Genomic DNA, 14,002 nt, shown 5'->3' with positions numbered 1-14,002 from the left:
GGGCTCGCAGTGTGACGCCCGCGGCAGCCAATGAACAGGGCGAGTTCGCCCTACCCCGCCCCTCCGCTGGCCGGGGGAACCAATCCGGTCCCAGGAGAGGCAGGACGCGCCAAGTCGCGAAAGAGGAGCGGGGGGAGGGGGGGAAGTGCGGTTGGCAGCCCAGGAATCGAACTCTGCCGAGGGCGGGTATTCCAAAGGCGACCGCAGCCTCAGTAGTTGGGCTGCGGCACGAGGGGCGGACGCGACCGGAGGGACGCACTGGGAACTGTTTATAGCCCTGTCAGGACCGCGCAGAGAGGGGAGGCGGGGACCCGAGGTGAGCGGCCTCGGGCCTGCCGCGGCTGCGAAGGTACAGGTCGGGATTTGGGCAGGACGGCGGGAAACGGGGAGTGGGAGTGGGTGGGAAGACGCGCGACGTGTTCTGTTTCCCAGCTTTAAAATGTAAAACCCGGGATCCCTGGGTGGCGCAGCGGTTTGGCGCCTGCCTTTGGCCCAGGGCGCGATCCTGGAGACCCGGGATCGAATCCCACGTCGGGCTCCCGGTGCATGGAGCCTGCTTCTCCCTCTGCCTGTGTCTCTGCCTGTGTGTGTGTGTGTGTGTGTGACTATCATAAATAAAATTTTAAAAAATAAATAAATAAAATAAAATAAAATGTAAAACCCTGACGCGGGAGGCCTTTGGCGTCTCGTTGTCATAACGACGGGGCGCCCGCCCGGGGGCGGGGCCGGGGCGGGGCCAACGGGCTGCAGCCAAGAAACGGATGTGGAGGCGGCACCAGGATTCGGAGGAGGCTGGACCCGCTCTTGGGCTTAGCTCTAGGCGTGAACCCCCGGGCTGCTGGATGACCCTGCGCGATCTGGCCAGTTTTCACCGCTTATTCCAGCAACGGATACCTCCTTCCGCCAACAAGCTGGGCAGTTTTCAGCCTCTGAGCCACTATATGTGTTCTTCCTGCTGCCCCCAGTGCCTTTCCCTCCCTAGTTGCTCTGTCTGCCCAAAGAACCTAGAGTCTTTCTGGTAGTACCTGGTGCTTCTGTTGTCCCACAATCTGTCCCTCAGAGTCCCGTTTCTTTCTTTTTAAAAATCTTATTCATTCATTCATTCATTTTTTTTTAAGATTTTATTTATTTATTCATTAGAGACACAGAGAGAGGCAGAGTCACAGGCAGAGGGAGAAGCAGACTCCATGCAGGGAGCCTGATGTGGGACTCGATCACAGGACCTCGGGATCACACCCTGAGCCAAAGGCAGATGCTCAACCGCTGAGCCACCTGGGCGTCCCTATCTATTTATTCATGAGAGACACAGGGAGAGAGGCAGGAGGAGAGACAGAAGGAGAAGCAGGCTCCCTGTAGGGAGCCGGTCGTGGAACTCGATCCCAGGACCCTGGGATCACAACCTGAGAGCTAAAGGCAGACGCTCAACCGCTGAGCCACCCACGTATCCCCCCCAGATGCTCAGCCACTGAGCCACCTAGGTTTCCCCGTTTCCAAAAAAAACCTCCCCTGATGTGTGTGTGAGGTGCCTCCCCACCCTGCTGTTCACAGTTCAGGGTTCACCAAGCTCCAGCTCCGGCTTCCAAGAGTGCAGAAGATGCAAGGACCCCACCACTCACATCTGTGGCTGCCACCCCGATGGGGGCCCTGACCTCGATTTAAAGACAGGCCAGGAAAAAATAATAAATAAATAAATAAATAAATAAATAAATAAATAAATAAATAAAGACAGGCCAGGGGCACAGCAGCCTCTGGCGCTGCAAGGGATGTCCAGACACTGGCTCTCAAGTACCATCTTCCCACCTTCTTACCCCTGTCTTGACCCCTCAGGGACCAGGCCTTCTCCTGTTAGACTCTGGGACACAAAAGAGAGAGGGATCTGATTAAGCGCCCCGGGCATTAGGGATTAATTCAAGTGCTGACCCCAAAAATATCTCCTGGGGACTCCAACATGTCTGTTCCTTTGTAAGGGGGCAGTAAAGTGTAGTCAGGTTTGAAATCTCCTCTTACTTTGATACAAATTCTATCTTTGTCTTTTACCAACAATATAACTTCTCTGAGTCTGTAAAATATAGATAATAGTATCTATGTTCTGTGGGATATAAAATTAACATAATCTACATATCATATATACATATTCTATTTATCATATACATATACCTACATATGTATATGTATTATTATATATCACTCTATATATCTACATATAGTTGACCATTGAACAACACAGGGGTTAGGATTGCCAACCCCCCACACTGTCAAAAATCCACATAGAACTTCTTTTAAGATCTTATTTTTAAGATTTTTAAGTAATCTCTATAATCTCTATATGGGGCTCAAATTTACAACCCTGAGATCAAGAGTCACATGCTCTACCAACTGAACAAGCCAGCACCCCTCTACATACAACTTTTGACTCCCCCCAAAACATTAGCTCATAGGCTACTATTGACCAAAAGCCTGATCAGTAACATAATTAGTCGATTAGCACATATTTTGTAAGTGTATTCTATATTGTATTCCCACATAAAGTTAGCTAGAGAAAAGAAAATCATGAGAAAAAATACATTTACAGTACTGAACTGTATTTGTCGAAAAAAAAATGTGCACACAAGTGGACCGGTGCAGTTCAAACCTGTGTTGTTCAAGGGTCAGCTGTGTAGCTGTGGGCTCTGCCTGCACTGCACAGTCTGTTTTCACCCCCCATGATGTGGTAGGTGCTTCGAAAAGGCAGCCCTCTCCCCCTACCCAGCAGAGCTCTTGACCCTTGACCCCTGGGCCCTCTCATTTCGCCCTGTATCCCCTGCAGGGCTGCCTGGATGATGGCATGCTGAGAAGCATCCCCAGAGCCTGGGCCCCCATGGCATCCCAGGACAAAGATACGGAGTCCTCACCTCCCTGGGCCTCCCAGATAGGGCCTTGGGATGCCATCCTCGAGGCCGTCAGGGAGCAGCTCCCATCTCTGGACTCAGATTCCTCCTTGGTAAGCAAGCACCTTCTTCCTATGTCTTCCTGGGCCCCGACTGCCCTTTCTTCCCATAGCAACATGATGCTGACCCAAGAACAGTTTTGGAGCTTGTCAGCTTCTGTGTTGGTCATAATCTCAGTCTTTGTTCTCTGAATACATTTACTGGTACTCAGCATCCTCACAGGCCATTTCAGTGACCCCAAACCATGACTAGAGAATTCCTCTAAGAGCTTATCATGATGCATCGAAATGGTAGCGTGCATTCATTGAACAAACATTTAAGGAACCTACTTTGCTTCTTCAAGAACAAGAAGCCCTTTGTAACGTTACAGACCTGGGAGTCCCCACCTCACTATGATGGTAATTGTGTTTCTAGTTTCTAACAATGAACACCCAACGGAGGATACTGGGTGACAAAAGTGACTCTGAATTCAGCCTTTAATGCGTGCAGCAGGGTCTCCACATGGTGGATGCTGGGGACTTCACTGCGCCCCTACTGATGGTGAAAGGTAAACAAGGCACAGGCAGGAGCTCCTTAGTAGCAGGTGCCACACAACACAGGTTGCAACCAGGCATTTAAGCAAAGCGCAAGGGGGATAGACGGAAGCCTGTTGGATTTGGGTGCTACCTGGGATACCTGCAAAGATCAACACAGCACAGGTGCCTGGGCCTCGGGTATCTTCCAGTGCTCGGCAAGGCTAACAGAGTGGATAACGTGACCCTAACACCCTGTCATGTCTCCATTTGCTCTCACCTCCAGATATCCTCGTGGTGAGCTGAGGACTCCAAGTGTCCCCTCTCCCCTTAGAGATACCAAGTTTCTGTGTCATTTACGCGTTGGCTAAAAGTTGTAGGGTGGAGCGAAAGCTGGGCTCTTCTTTCAGCTACCTCCTCGCTGCCCTGTTCATTCAATGCCGGGCATTAACTGAACACCTGGTGTATGCAAAGTCTTCAGGGGCGGCGGGTGTACGCAGAACTGGGAGCCCTGGATCTCCCCTTCACAAGGCTGTAGGGCCGAGTCCTTTCCTAAATCAGTGGCAGGAACCAGCCAGGGTGAAGGCCCCTGGGAGAAAGCTGATCTCCCCAGATGACTCCAGAGCCACAGGGCAAGGGCAGGTGGATCCTGAAGCCCTTGGCTCTGCCTGCTGCCCTGTAATCCCAAAGTCCTCTTGTTTGTCCACAGTCAGACTGCGGGACAGAGGAGCTGTTCATCTTCCAGCGAGATCAAACTGCCCTGATCCCAGACTTGTCAGAGGAGCTGACTGAGGACCCTGCCAGGGCCTGGCTTGCTGCGGTCGATGGGTCTCCTGAGGTCTGTAGGGAGCAGGCTCTGGGGACTCTGGGCAGACTGGGGTATGGGTATGGGTGTCTATGCTCACTGGACCCTAACCGCAGTGGGGGGCAAAGAGGTTAAAAGCCCAGAATTCCCTAAAATTTTATTGATTTAATAAGGGTGACAGTGGGGATTCAGAGGTAAGAAGGTACTCCTAGCTTAAGAGATGAGGTGAACACAAGAAACAATTAGAAAACACCACAGCGCATTCTGTAACTAAGCATCATAGTCTAGTTAGTTTTTGCCAACCATCAGGGCAAATTTTCCATCTTCTTCTATTCGCATTTCCCAGAGACCAAAAATTCTATCTAAAATTAATAGTTTGATGCTTAAAATTAATTGCTGCTTTTATAAATAGAACCCATTAATAGGCTTTCATCACTGGGCAGGTCCCATCTGGTTAGGCCTGTTGGGCTCTTCTTAAAAGCTCCAGGAGACTAGCTTGGCTCCTTTGTGACTCTTATGACTAACTAGGGTCACTCATTAACCAGGGGAATGGCGCATGTCAAAGACCAAGCCAGCCAGACAAAGCAGTGAAAGCAGACTTTATTCCCTAACAGCTGACAGCAGGGGACAGAGCTGAGCTCCGGTTTGTGCAGAGCTGACTGGGGTTTTACAGGGAGGAGGAGGGAGGGGGAGAGCAGGGCGCACTAGAGTCAGAATCGTGAAGATCACAAAGAGCCGGTCAGCGTGGGTGGGACTGGGCCAGGTGTGTCCACCCGCAGGTATGGAAGTCAGGAGAAGGGAGACAGAGGCTGGGTGCTTCCTGATGGGAACATTCCAAAGGAATGGCTCCCAGGCCCCCCACAGATGCTTCTGGGCTGTAAGACACATGCTTACAATAATAAACCCTTTTCTGTAAATGCTCTAAGAAAGGGAGGTCAGGTGTTGGCTGGAAGAGACCCTAAATTCTCCTGCAGCATTGCGCTTCCCTGATCGGGCAGGCATTTCAGTGGGGGCTGGGGTCCTCCTAGCCGCCTGCTGCTGGAGGCCTTTGTAGAGTCTGGTCCAGTCTCTTAGTGCTGGTTTGGACAGAGTGGTTATGTGCCAAGCAGCCTGCACTTCTCAGTGGAAGCATGGATGCAGAGTCGTCTTACAGAACCAGTCAGGGCATGCCTCCCACCCATCACCATGACAGACATCACCTGCTCACTCAGCCATCCTAAAGTATAACCCCAAACAGAAATTCCAAGGGCTGCCGAGAGCTCTGGTTAGTTTGGGAGCAGCGATGTCCACACAACTTCATCTTGTGTTTTCTTCATTTCTACAATTACCTCAGCAACTCTTCTGGAGGATTTTTTTCCCCCCGTCTGGGACAGGAAAGCCTGCACCAACTCATGAGGGCAGAGACTGTGGGCTTGCTCTGGAGTCAAAGGTCCTGGCTTTCTTCTTGTCACCCCTCAATAGCCATGTGGCCTATTCGCAATGGCCAAAATGTAGAAACAACCCAAATGTCCACAACACACAAAATGGACCAACAAAATGTGCTCTATCCATACATTGGAACACCATGCAGTCCATGAAAGGGAATCAAGTACTGACACATGTTACAACCTCAGTGGACCTTAGGAACACGAAGCTAATAAGGACACAAAAGGACAGACAGTGTAGGATTCCACTCATGGAAGATCTAGAATAGGCAAATCCATAGAGACAAAGTAGACAGTGGTTACTAAGGGCTGGGGCGTGGGAAGGTACAGTCTCTTTGGGGTGATAAAAAAGCTTTGAAAATAGAAGGGTGATGGTTACACATTAGGAATGCACTTAGTGCCACTGTAGGATTTACAAGGGGCAAAAATAGCAAGTTTTATGTTACATATTTTACCACACACATAAAAATTCCCTAAAGTAAGGTTTGGAGGATGCTGAAGACACCTGTTTTCCCACAGCCAGGCGTGGTACCCGCGGGATTCACTCCAGAACCCCAGAGGCAGTGGGGCACAAGGACAAAGGCTTCTGCGTCCCTACAAGGCGGGGATCCTGGAGGGCCTGTGGAGAGCTGTGAGGAGGCCAGTTCCCTTCTTCGAATGCCTGAGGACACCCCCATGTGGCGGGAAGGCAACCAGGGGGCCCAGAGTCATCCCTGGGGGCCCCAGGAAGAAGCCACCTTCTCTCCCTGGGAAGGCAACCTGAAAACAGAGCCCCCCAGCGCTGCCTCACGGGCCTGTTGGGGTGCAGACTCCATAGGCCGTAGAGCCCTCCGTAAGGAGAGAAGGAAGATGATTGAGAAGGACATACTCTATAAAGTTACCCGGGATGCCCGGGACTCAGCCTGCAGTGGCCAAAGTCAAGTGGAGGGGGCATCCTGTACCGCGCCAGCAGCAGGTCTGAGACCAGAAACGCCCCCAGAGGGGTCTCGGGAAGGACCTCCAGTGCTCTCCCTCAAGGTAGGCATCCTCCCTGGCCTGAGCTTCCTCCAGGAAGCTGGAGGAAGTGGCCATGAGCTCATCCTCCACAGGCCAACCTGAGGCCCACCCTCTACACCTGTCCCAGTCTATGGGCTGCTGTGCCAAACTCTCATAGACTAGGGGCGCTTAAACCCCAGAAATCATCTCTCACGGTTCTAGAGACTGGGGGAGTCCCAAGACCACAACGCCCAGCACATTCGATGTCCAGTGAGAGCCTCTCTCCAGGTTCATAGACAGCATCTTTGGCCGTGGCCTCGGTGGAAGGCTCTGGGTCTCTGATAAGAGCTCCACCTTCCTGACCTACTGATCACCTCACGGCGGCCCCACTTCCAAAACACCATTACACTGTGAGTTTTGGAGGGACACAGTCTATAGCAATGACCTAGGCCCCTAGGTTCCAGGTCCCCCAGCGGCTGGTCATGCCTGTCTGCCTGTCCCAGGGTGGGTGTGGTCCCAGCAGACAGACCATCCTCAGGTAAAGGTAACAAGAACAAGGAAGAGCAAAGAGACTCCAGACTTCTTTAAAAAAAAAAAAGAAAGAAAGAAAAGTAAAGAACACTAATCTGAAGCATGCTTATAAAGACAGACGACCACATATAAGATCTAGAACAAATTTTGTTAAAACAGTGTGAGCACCCGTTAACACTGTTTAGCTCATTAATGAGGGAACCAGCAGGATGATAAAGCCAGTTCAAAGAGACTATGGAAAACTGGGATTTTGTAAAACACTGGGGAGAAAGAAAGGGATGCTGAGATAAAATTGCACATTAAGTACACAATTGGTCCACATCCTGCAAGTCAACAAAGCCATTTGTTACCTCTGGAGTTATCTCTACGGGACAGAGAAAACCACCGCACGTGTTCTCAGTTTTACAAAGTCCTACCATGGGTGGACCCTGGCCAACCCTAGAAACCAAATTACCGCTCCCCACCCCAGGGAGGTGGGCTCATCAGAAAAGCTCCAGCATGACATCTAAACTTTGTACAATTCTTTTTTGCCTTATTTGCAAATTTTGATGATTTTCTTAACAACTTAGAGAAAACTGGCATCACGTTGTGCGTGAAGGTCATTTTCCCCAATTTCATTCTTACCAATTGCTGCTTAAATAAGACATTCTATCCTGTTTGGTCTGAGGCACTTGTTTTCACTCACCTCTAGGGCTGCAAGGAGCTGCAGGAGAGTCCACAAGCTCCTAATTCACTTCCTCCCTCCTCTCATCACACCCAGGCGCCTCCAGCGCTCTCTTACAAGTCCTCCCATGATAGGGTGATAGGGCCGGTGATAGGGGCCGGCCCAGAACAATCAGTTCCTTAAGAGAGCAACACGTTGAAGCTTCCCACGACTTTAAACCTGTATGGGCCTAGAGAGCTTTAAGAAAACACCGGGTTTCCAGGCCAAACAGCATTTGTGCCAAAAACAAAAGTATTGCTCAAAAAAGGCATAGGAAGGAGACGGCAGGAGGTGCTGTGCCCCTCTCCCCCACTGTGACGGAGGTGTAGGAGAGAGTGCCCAGGTGGGCAGGCACCCAGTCCCTGACTTCTAACCCGCGACAACCCACGATGGCCTCCATTGGTCGCGGCAGCTGTGGAATCGGGCACTCCCACCGCCAGGCCCTGCGGCTGCCTCGTAATCACTGCTTTAATTATTTCAGGAACTTGAAGAGTGGGATTTGGATCACATCCTTCAGAGTCTGGCAGGGCGAGAAGGCGACAGGGGAGATCGCGCACCCGGAGCCACGTGGTGGGCAGCTGACCGCCTGGGCCGAGGTCTGACCTTGAACGCCAGGCCCCAAGTGCATCCCCACAAGCAGCTCCTTCTAGGCCCTCTCAATAAAATAAGGACAGCCCTGGAGCCCACCACATCCTCTCTGCTGCTCAGCCCTCACGCCCCCGAACACACCAGTGCCAGTCTGCGGAAACTTCCATCCATCCATTCATTCATTCATTCACTCATTCGCTCATTATATATATGACCCCCTACGAGAAAGTGGACAAGGCTCTGAGGCTCTGGGGATATGAGAGGGACCTTCAGGCAGGTCCCGACCTTTGAGTGACACCTTTCCCTCCTGCCCACCTCCTTGGGCCTTCCTCTGTGACTGGTGCTCCTTCAGCCAGCCCGAAGCACAGCCGCTTCTACCCCCTCCCCATTTAAAAGAAAGCCAAGGCTGGGATTACTGGCTGCATTCTGACCTTGCTCTGGGCAGTTCTGTAAATAAAAGGAAAGCTCCTCCTCCCCTCTCCAGCCACAAAGGTAAGTGGAGGCTGGCCTGATGCAAAGAGCAGCGTTTGGGGTTCCAGCCTCCAATTCCAGAGCGCACCCCCCCCCCCTCCCGCCGCCTGGCTGACCGGCCCTGGTGCTGTTTCAGCAGGGGTTTGTACTCTAACACCTTACAGCGTGTGGAGAAACCATCCCTCCTCCAGGCAGGGCCTGCCCTACCTGCTTAGCTTACTTACCCCAGTGGGTAAAGCTGGGTACTCCAGGACGTTCCTTATGGCACGGTTTACGATTGGGGAGATTTGGGAATGACCCAGATTCAATATTCAACAGGAGTCAGGCTCAGTCGGCTACACCACAGAAGGCTCTCAAGCTCAGTGAAGTGAATCTATGTGTATTGACACAGAAAGACAATCTGTTCAGTGAAAAAAAAAATCTATAGAGGATAATCTTGCTGCTTTTTTTTTCTTTAAGTGAACACACAACTTTTTATTCTTATTTATTTATTCATGAGACACAGAGAGAGGGGGTGGGAGGCAGAGACACAGGCAGAGGGAGAAGCAGCCTCCATGCAGGGAGCCTGACCTGGGACTCGATCCCAGGTCCCCAGGATCAGGCCCTGGGCTGAAGGCAGCGCAGAACTGTTCATTGTGGTTCCCTCCGCCGCGTGGGACTTGGGGTGAGGAAGCGAGGTAAAGGAGCGAGAACGGGGATCCCTGGGTGGCTCAGTGGTTCAGCGCCTGCCTTTGGCCCAGGGCGCAATCCTGGAGTCCCAGGATGGAGTCCCGTGTTGGGCTCCTGGCATGGAGCCTGCTTCTCCCTCCTCTTGTGTCTCTGCCTCTCTCTCTCTCTCTCTCTCTCATAAATAAAAATAAATCTTTAAAAAAAGTGATTTGTGTAAACACATTTCTTTAAAAAAAAAAAAAAAGGAGCGGGAGCGCTGTGAGTGGCAGGGGGGCGCACGGCGAGCTATAGCCACACGAGGGAGCCTGAGGGGCCCTAAGGCTCAGACCGCTGTAAGCAAACAGCGGGTGTCCCCACTAAGCAGCCTCCCCGCCATCTCTCCCATCAGACCGCATCCAGCCCAACACCCAGGACAGACTCATGGACCAGCTCACCCTTCTGTGTGCCGCACAGTCCAGAGGCGCTTCTGCCTGGAAGGTGCCCGCTGATGCGCCCCAGGACACCAAGCCGCAGGAGGCCGGCAGCAGGTGAGACTCCTGTCCTCTCTGTGGAACTGGTCGGGGCCGCTAGGCTCAGGTCCGCTCTGGGTGGGGCGCTCGATGTCTGTTTCTCATTTCACCTCAAGACTCTGATTGGGCGGCTGCTGCTATTCTCTCCATTGTATAGATGGGGAAACTGAGGCTCAGGTAGACTTACCCAGGCCTTACACGGCAGAGCTGGGACTCAAGCCCCAAAGCACCTGCTCTTTGCACACCCCATGGGGACCCTTCCTTTTCCATCTACTGGCGTCCTGGAGCAGGGCCCTGCCCCCCTGGTGGCTGTTAATGAGGCCAACCCTGCTGTCTGGCCCGAGCCAGCCAATCAGAGCCTTTCTCTGAGAATTTCCAATCTCCCCACCTCTGGAAGGGAGTGGAAGGCAAGAAAGGCCCCAGCTGTAGTGAGAAAGACAGGCTGGAGGAGCAGAGGTGGGCACAGGGCACTGGGATCCCTTAAAACCTAGTTTCCCACACTTTGGTTGTTCCACTCGTTTCTAGGAATCTAAGAGCCAATGAATGGGCTTCTGTTCCCGCCAACCCAGTGACCAACAGAAATATCTAGGGTGCCTGGGTGGCTCAGGTGGTTGGGCAACCAGCGCTTAGTTTCGGTTCAGGTCATGATTTTGGGTTCCACACTTGGGAGTACGCTGCCTTCTCCCTCTCCTTCTCCCCTTGCCCCACTCCCTACTCCCCCTTATACCCTGTCTCTCCCTCAAATAAGTCTTTAAAAAAAGTGACATCTAGACCCATACTGTTCAATCGATGGCCACTGGCTGGCCACCCATGGCTACTGAATGCTTGAAACATAGCTGATGCAACTGAGGAAATGAATTTTTTAATTTATTTTTATTTTATTAAAAAAATGTAAGACCTTTATTTGAGAGCACACACAAGTGGGAGGAGAGGCAGAGGCAGAGGGAGAAGCAGGCCCCCCATTGAGCATGAAGCCCAATGCAGGCTCTATCCCAGGACCCCGAGATCATGACCTGAGCTGAAGGCAGATGCTTAACCGACTGAGCCACCCAGGCGCCCCTAAAATTCATTTTTATTTTTTTTTATTTTTTTTATTTTTTTAAATTTTTATTTATTTATGATAGTCACAGAGAGACAGAGAGAGAGGCAGAGACACAGGCAGAGGGAGAAGCAGGCTCCATGCACCGCGAGCCCGATGTGGGACTCGATCCCGGGTCTCCAGGATCATGCCCTGGGCCAAAGGCAGGCGCCAAACCGCTGCGCCACCCAGGGATCCCTCATTTTTATTTTTTATTTTTAAGATTTTACTTATTTATTCATGAGACACACACACACACACAGGCAGAGGGAGAAGCAGGCTCCATGCAGGGAGCCCAATGTGGGACTCCATCCCAGGACCAGGATCATGCCCTGGGCTGAAGGTGGACGCTCAACTGCTGAGCCACCCAGGCATTCCTAAAATTTATTTTAAAATAAAATATAATTTTAATTAGCTTATAAGTAAATTTAAATAGTTGCTTGTGGCTAGTGGCCACCACCCTGGGAAGCACAGCTCTAGAACATTTCAATCCCCACCAGATAGTTCTGATGGACGGTGCTGGTACTCTGGAGGGCTGTTCTGAAGAGCCCAAGAACAGGTGCTCCTACAGGCCCTAGCTCAGGTCACACCGGGTAATTACCCAGAAGTGACTCAGAAAGCCTTACTCTCTCATCTCAGATCTGCTCCGATGGAACCGGGCTTCCAGGCTGAGCTGGGCCTGACACTGGCCAAGGGCACACATCCAAGGAGCCCAGCAGAGCCTCCTACCATCTTCATCGATCTGCGGCCCTCAGAGCCATCAGACGTCGGGGCCTTGGAAAGGTACTAGGAGTGGTGACAGCCCTGCTTTGCAGTGGTCACCTTGGCCTCAGGAGGAGCAGGGGCATGGACAGGTGGGAGTAAGGCCAGTGTGGGCTGGTCCCAGGGCAGCGCTCAGTGGAGAAGTACTTTAGGCCAGGAGCTGAGCCTGGCCAACAATCCCACTGGGTCCCTCCAGCAGGCTCTCCCTGCAGGTAGGGAAGAACCCAGGTGGAACTCTAAGCAAACAGAGTGGGGACTTGGGTACATTGCCCTGGGGTATGTCCCTCCACTTGGCAGGAAGTCCCAGTGGCCTTGTGTCAACATCCCGTGAAGCCAGCTTTCCTCTTCCCTCAGCCCCAGCTCTAGTTCCTCTGACAGCGAGGAAGAGGAAGAGGACACAGAAGCTCTCAGAGACCAGCGGGGCCCAGCCGAGCGGGAGTGTCCTTCCTCCCGAGGGTTACGGTAAGCACCAAGGGGCTCCCACCACCCGGGGACGTCCCATCTCTGCTTTCCACAGCAAGGCCTCAGCCGGACACATTTAACATTTGTGTTTCATTTCTGTCTGACCCACAGGGGGCCAGCACGTGTGGGCCTAGGAGTGGTCCGGGAGGTGGCCCGTGGTACTCCACCTGGGGCCCAGCCTGGATGGCTGTCCTCCCAACACACCAAGGACACCTTAGTTCGCTCCTGAGAGGGGATTAGTCCTTGCCTTCTGAAAAACAGTTCCCCAAATTGATTTGCTCCCTACTAATGATAGCATTGGAAGTGAAGCGATGTCGGGATCGGGTAGTGATGGTTGTTGGCTAGAGATGAAAGGCCTGGGTGAGGTAGGAAGTGCAGTGTCACATTCAGAGAAGGCCCGCTCCCCACCATGCAGAGGCCCCCACTTTGCTCCTAGAAGCCTTCAACATGCTGACATGCCCTCAGCACAAGCTGAGAGGCCTAAATCTCTCCCTTACTGTCTTGAGAACCAGGGAACACACTTCTGGAAGCGCTCTGGCCTCCTCGCGTTGGGAGGTCTGGCTCCACTTGGTGTTGGCTGAGGTGGTTTCTCTTGTGTCACAGGGACTGTACCAGAAAAAGTCAGCTTCTCCAACAGCTCAGGGAATTTCGGAAGGGGACAGCTCAGCCCAATTTGCCTACTGCTGCGGGTCCCGGTAGCCAGAAGGCTCAGATACCTGAAGATCCAGCCACCTCCAGAACCAAGAGGAAGTCACATGTACCACCGTGGGCTGAGAAGCAGAGCACCCAGGCCACATGCCCAGGGGGCAGTCCCAGGGTGCTAGGGGACGACGCTCTTGGGCCAGGGACAGCCAGGGAGACCCTGGTGCCTCCCCTGGGCCAACTGTAGCTGCCTCCAGGACTGGGATCTGAGGAGCTGGGCAGGATCACTCCACTCTCCATCCACATGCCCAGGCCCCTGGCTCTCCCTCGTTCCCACAGAAGAAGCACCAGAAGGTGCTTCTGCAGCACAGGGACCTTCGGGCTGGGGGTCAGGTCATTCTGTGCATTTAGAGCAAGAAGGCCAGAACACAGCTGTGCACAGACCATGACGACAGCTCCTCTGAAAGTGCCGGGAAGCAGACCCCACGGAGACCGTGGTCTATGCTGACACACCAGGGCTGCCGGCGCTTGCCTCTCCTGCGTCCGCATTCTCCTCTTTCATGTGCATCTGGTATTGCCATCATGCAAGGTCTTTTTCAAAACTAAAACTTAAGTAAAACATATTTAGAGAATCTCAGGGTTTAAAGGATCTTGGAGAACTGAGCCTCATCTTCTGGGTCCCTGGATGCCTGCTGTTTCATGGGCTGAAATGAAACCACGCACGCTCCCCCCACACACACACACCCCAAATGGACTCTTTGATAAAGGGGTGAAGATTGTTGTTTTTTTTCTTTAACCAGGATACAAAGGCACACATCTGTTTTAGGGTCTTTCCAAACTATGGGTGGAGTTAACCTTTACATAGAGATAAGAGTACTGAGTGTCCTGATCCCAAACTGTCCCCACGGAACAGGGCAGCACCCACCTGGTGTATGACCTTCTTC

General features: G+C 52.3%; 1 protein-coding gene across 3 annotated transcripts; it reads left to right on the top strand.

Annotated features, from left to right (window-relative positions):
• The first annotated feature begins 42 nt into the window (after window positions 1–42).
• Window positions 43–13,707, top strand: DNAAF8 (dynein axonemal assembly factor 8). 3 transcript variants are annotated; one of them, XM_025416648.2, is made up of 9 exons: window positions 43–349; window positions 2,807–2,980; window positions 4,149–4,277; window positions 6,188–6,685; window positions 8,359–8,473; window positions 9,994–10,132; window positions 11,832–11,975; window positions 12,309–12,416; window positions 13,020–13,707. In XM_025416648.2, the coding sequence occupies exons 2-9, from the start codon at window positions 2,825–2,827 to the stop codon at window positions 13,303–13,305; spliced, it is 1,575 nt and encodes a 524-aa protein (XP_025272433.1). In that variant the 5' UTR covers window positions 43–349; window positions 2,807–2,824; the 3' UTR covers window positions 13,306–13,707. The 3 variants fall into 3 exon arrangements, with proteins under 3 accessions (XP_025272433.1, XP_025272432.1, XP_025272431.1); XM_025416647.3 differs by having other exon boundaries at window positions 149–316; XM_025416646.3 differs by lacking the exon at window positions 43–349 and adding an exon at window positions 770–1,018.
• Window positions 13,708–14,002: the final 295 nt, after the last annotated feature.

Source organism: Canis lupus, chromosome 6 (assembly GCF_003254725.2).
Source record: "Canis lupus dingo isolate Sandy chromosome 6, ASM325472v2, whole genome shotgun sequence".
In the NCBI taxonomy this organism is placed as follows: Eukaryota; Metazoa; Chordata; class Mammalia; order Carnivora; family Canidae; genus Canis; species Canis lupus.
Note: the sequence above shows the minus strand (reverse complement) of the source record. Positions and strands in the feature narration are given on the sequence as shown.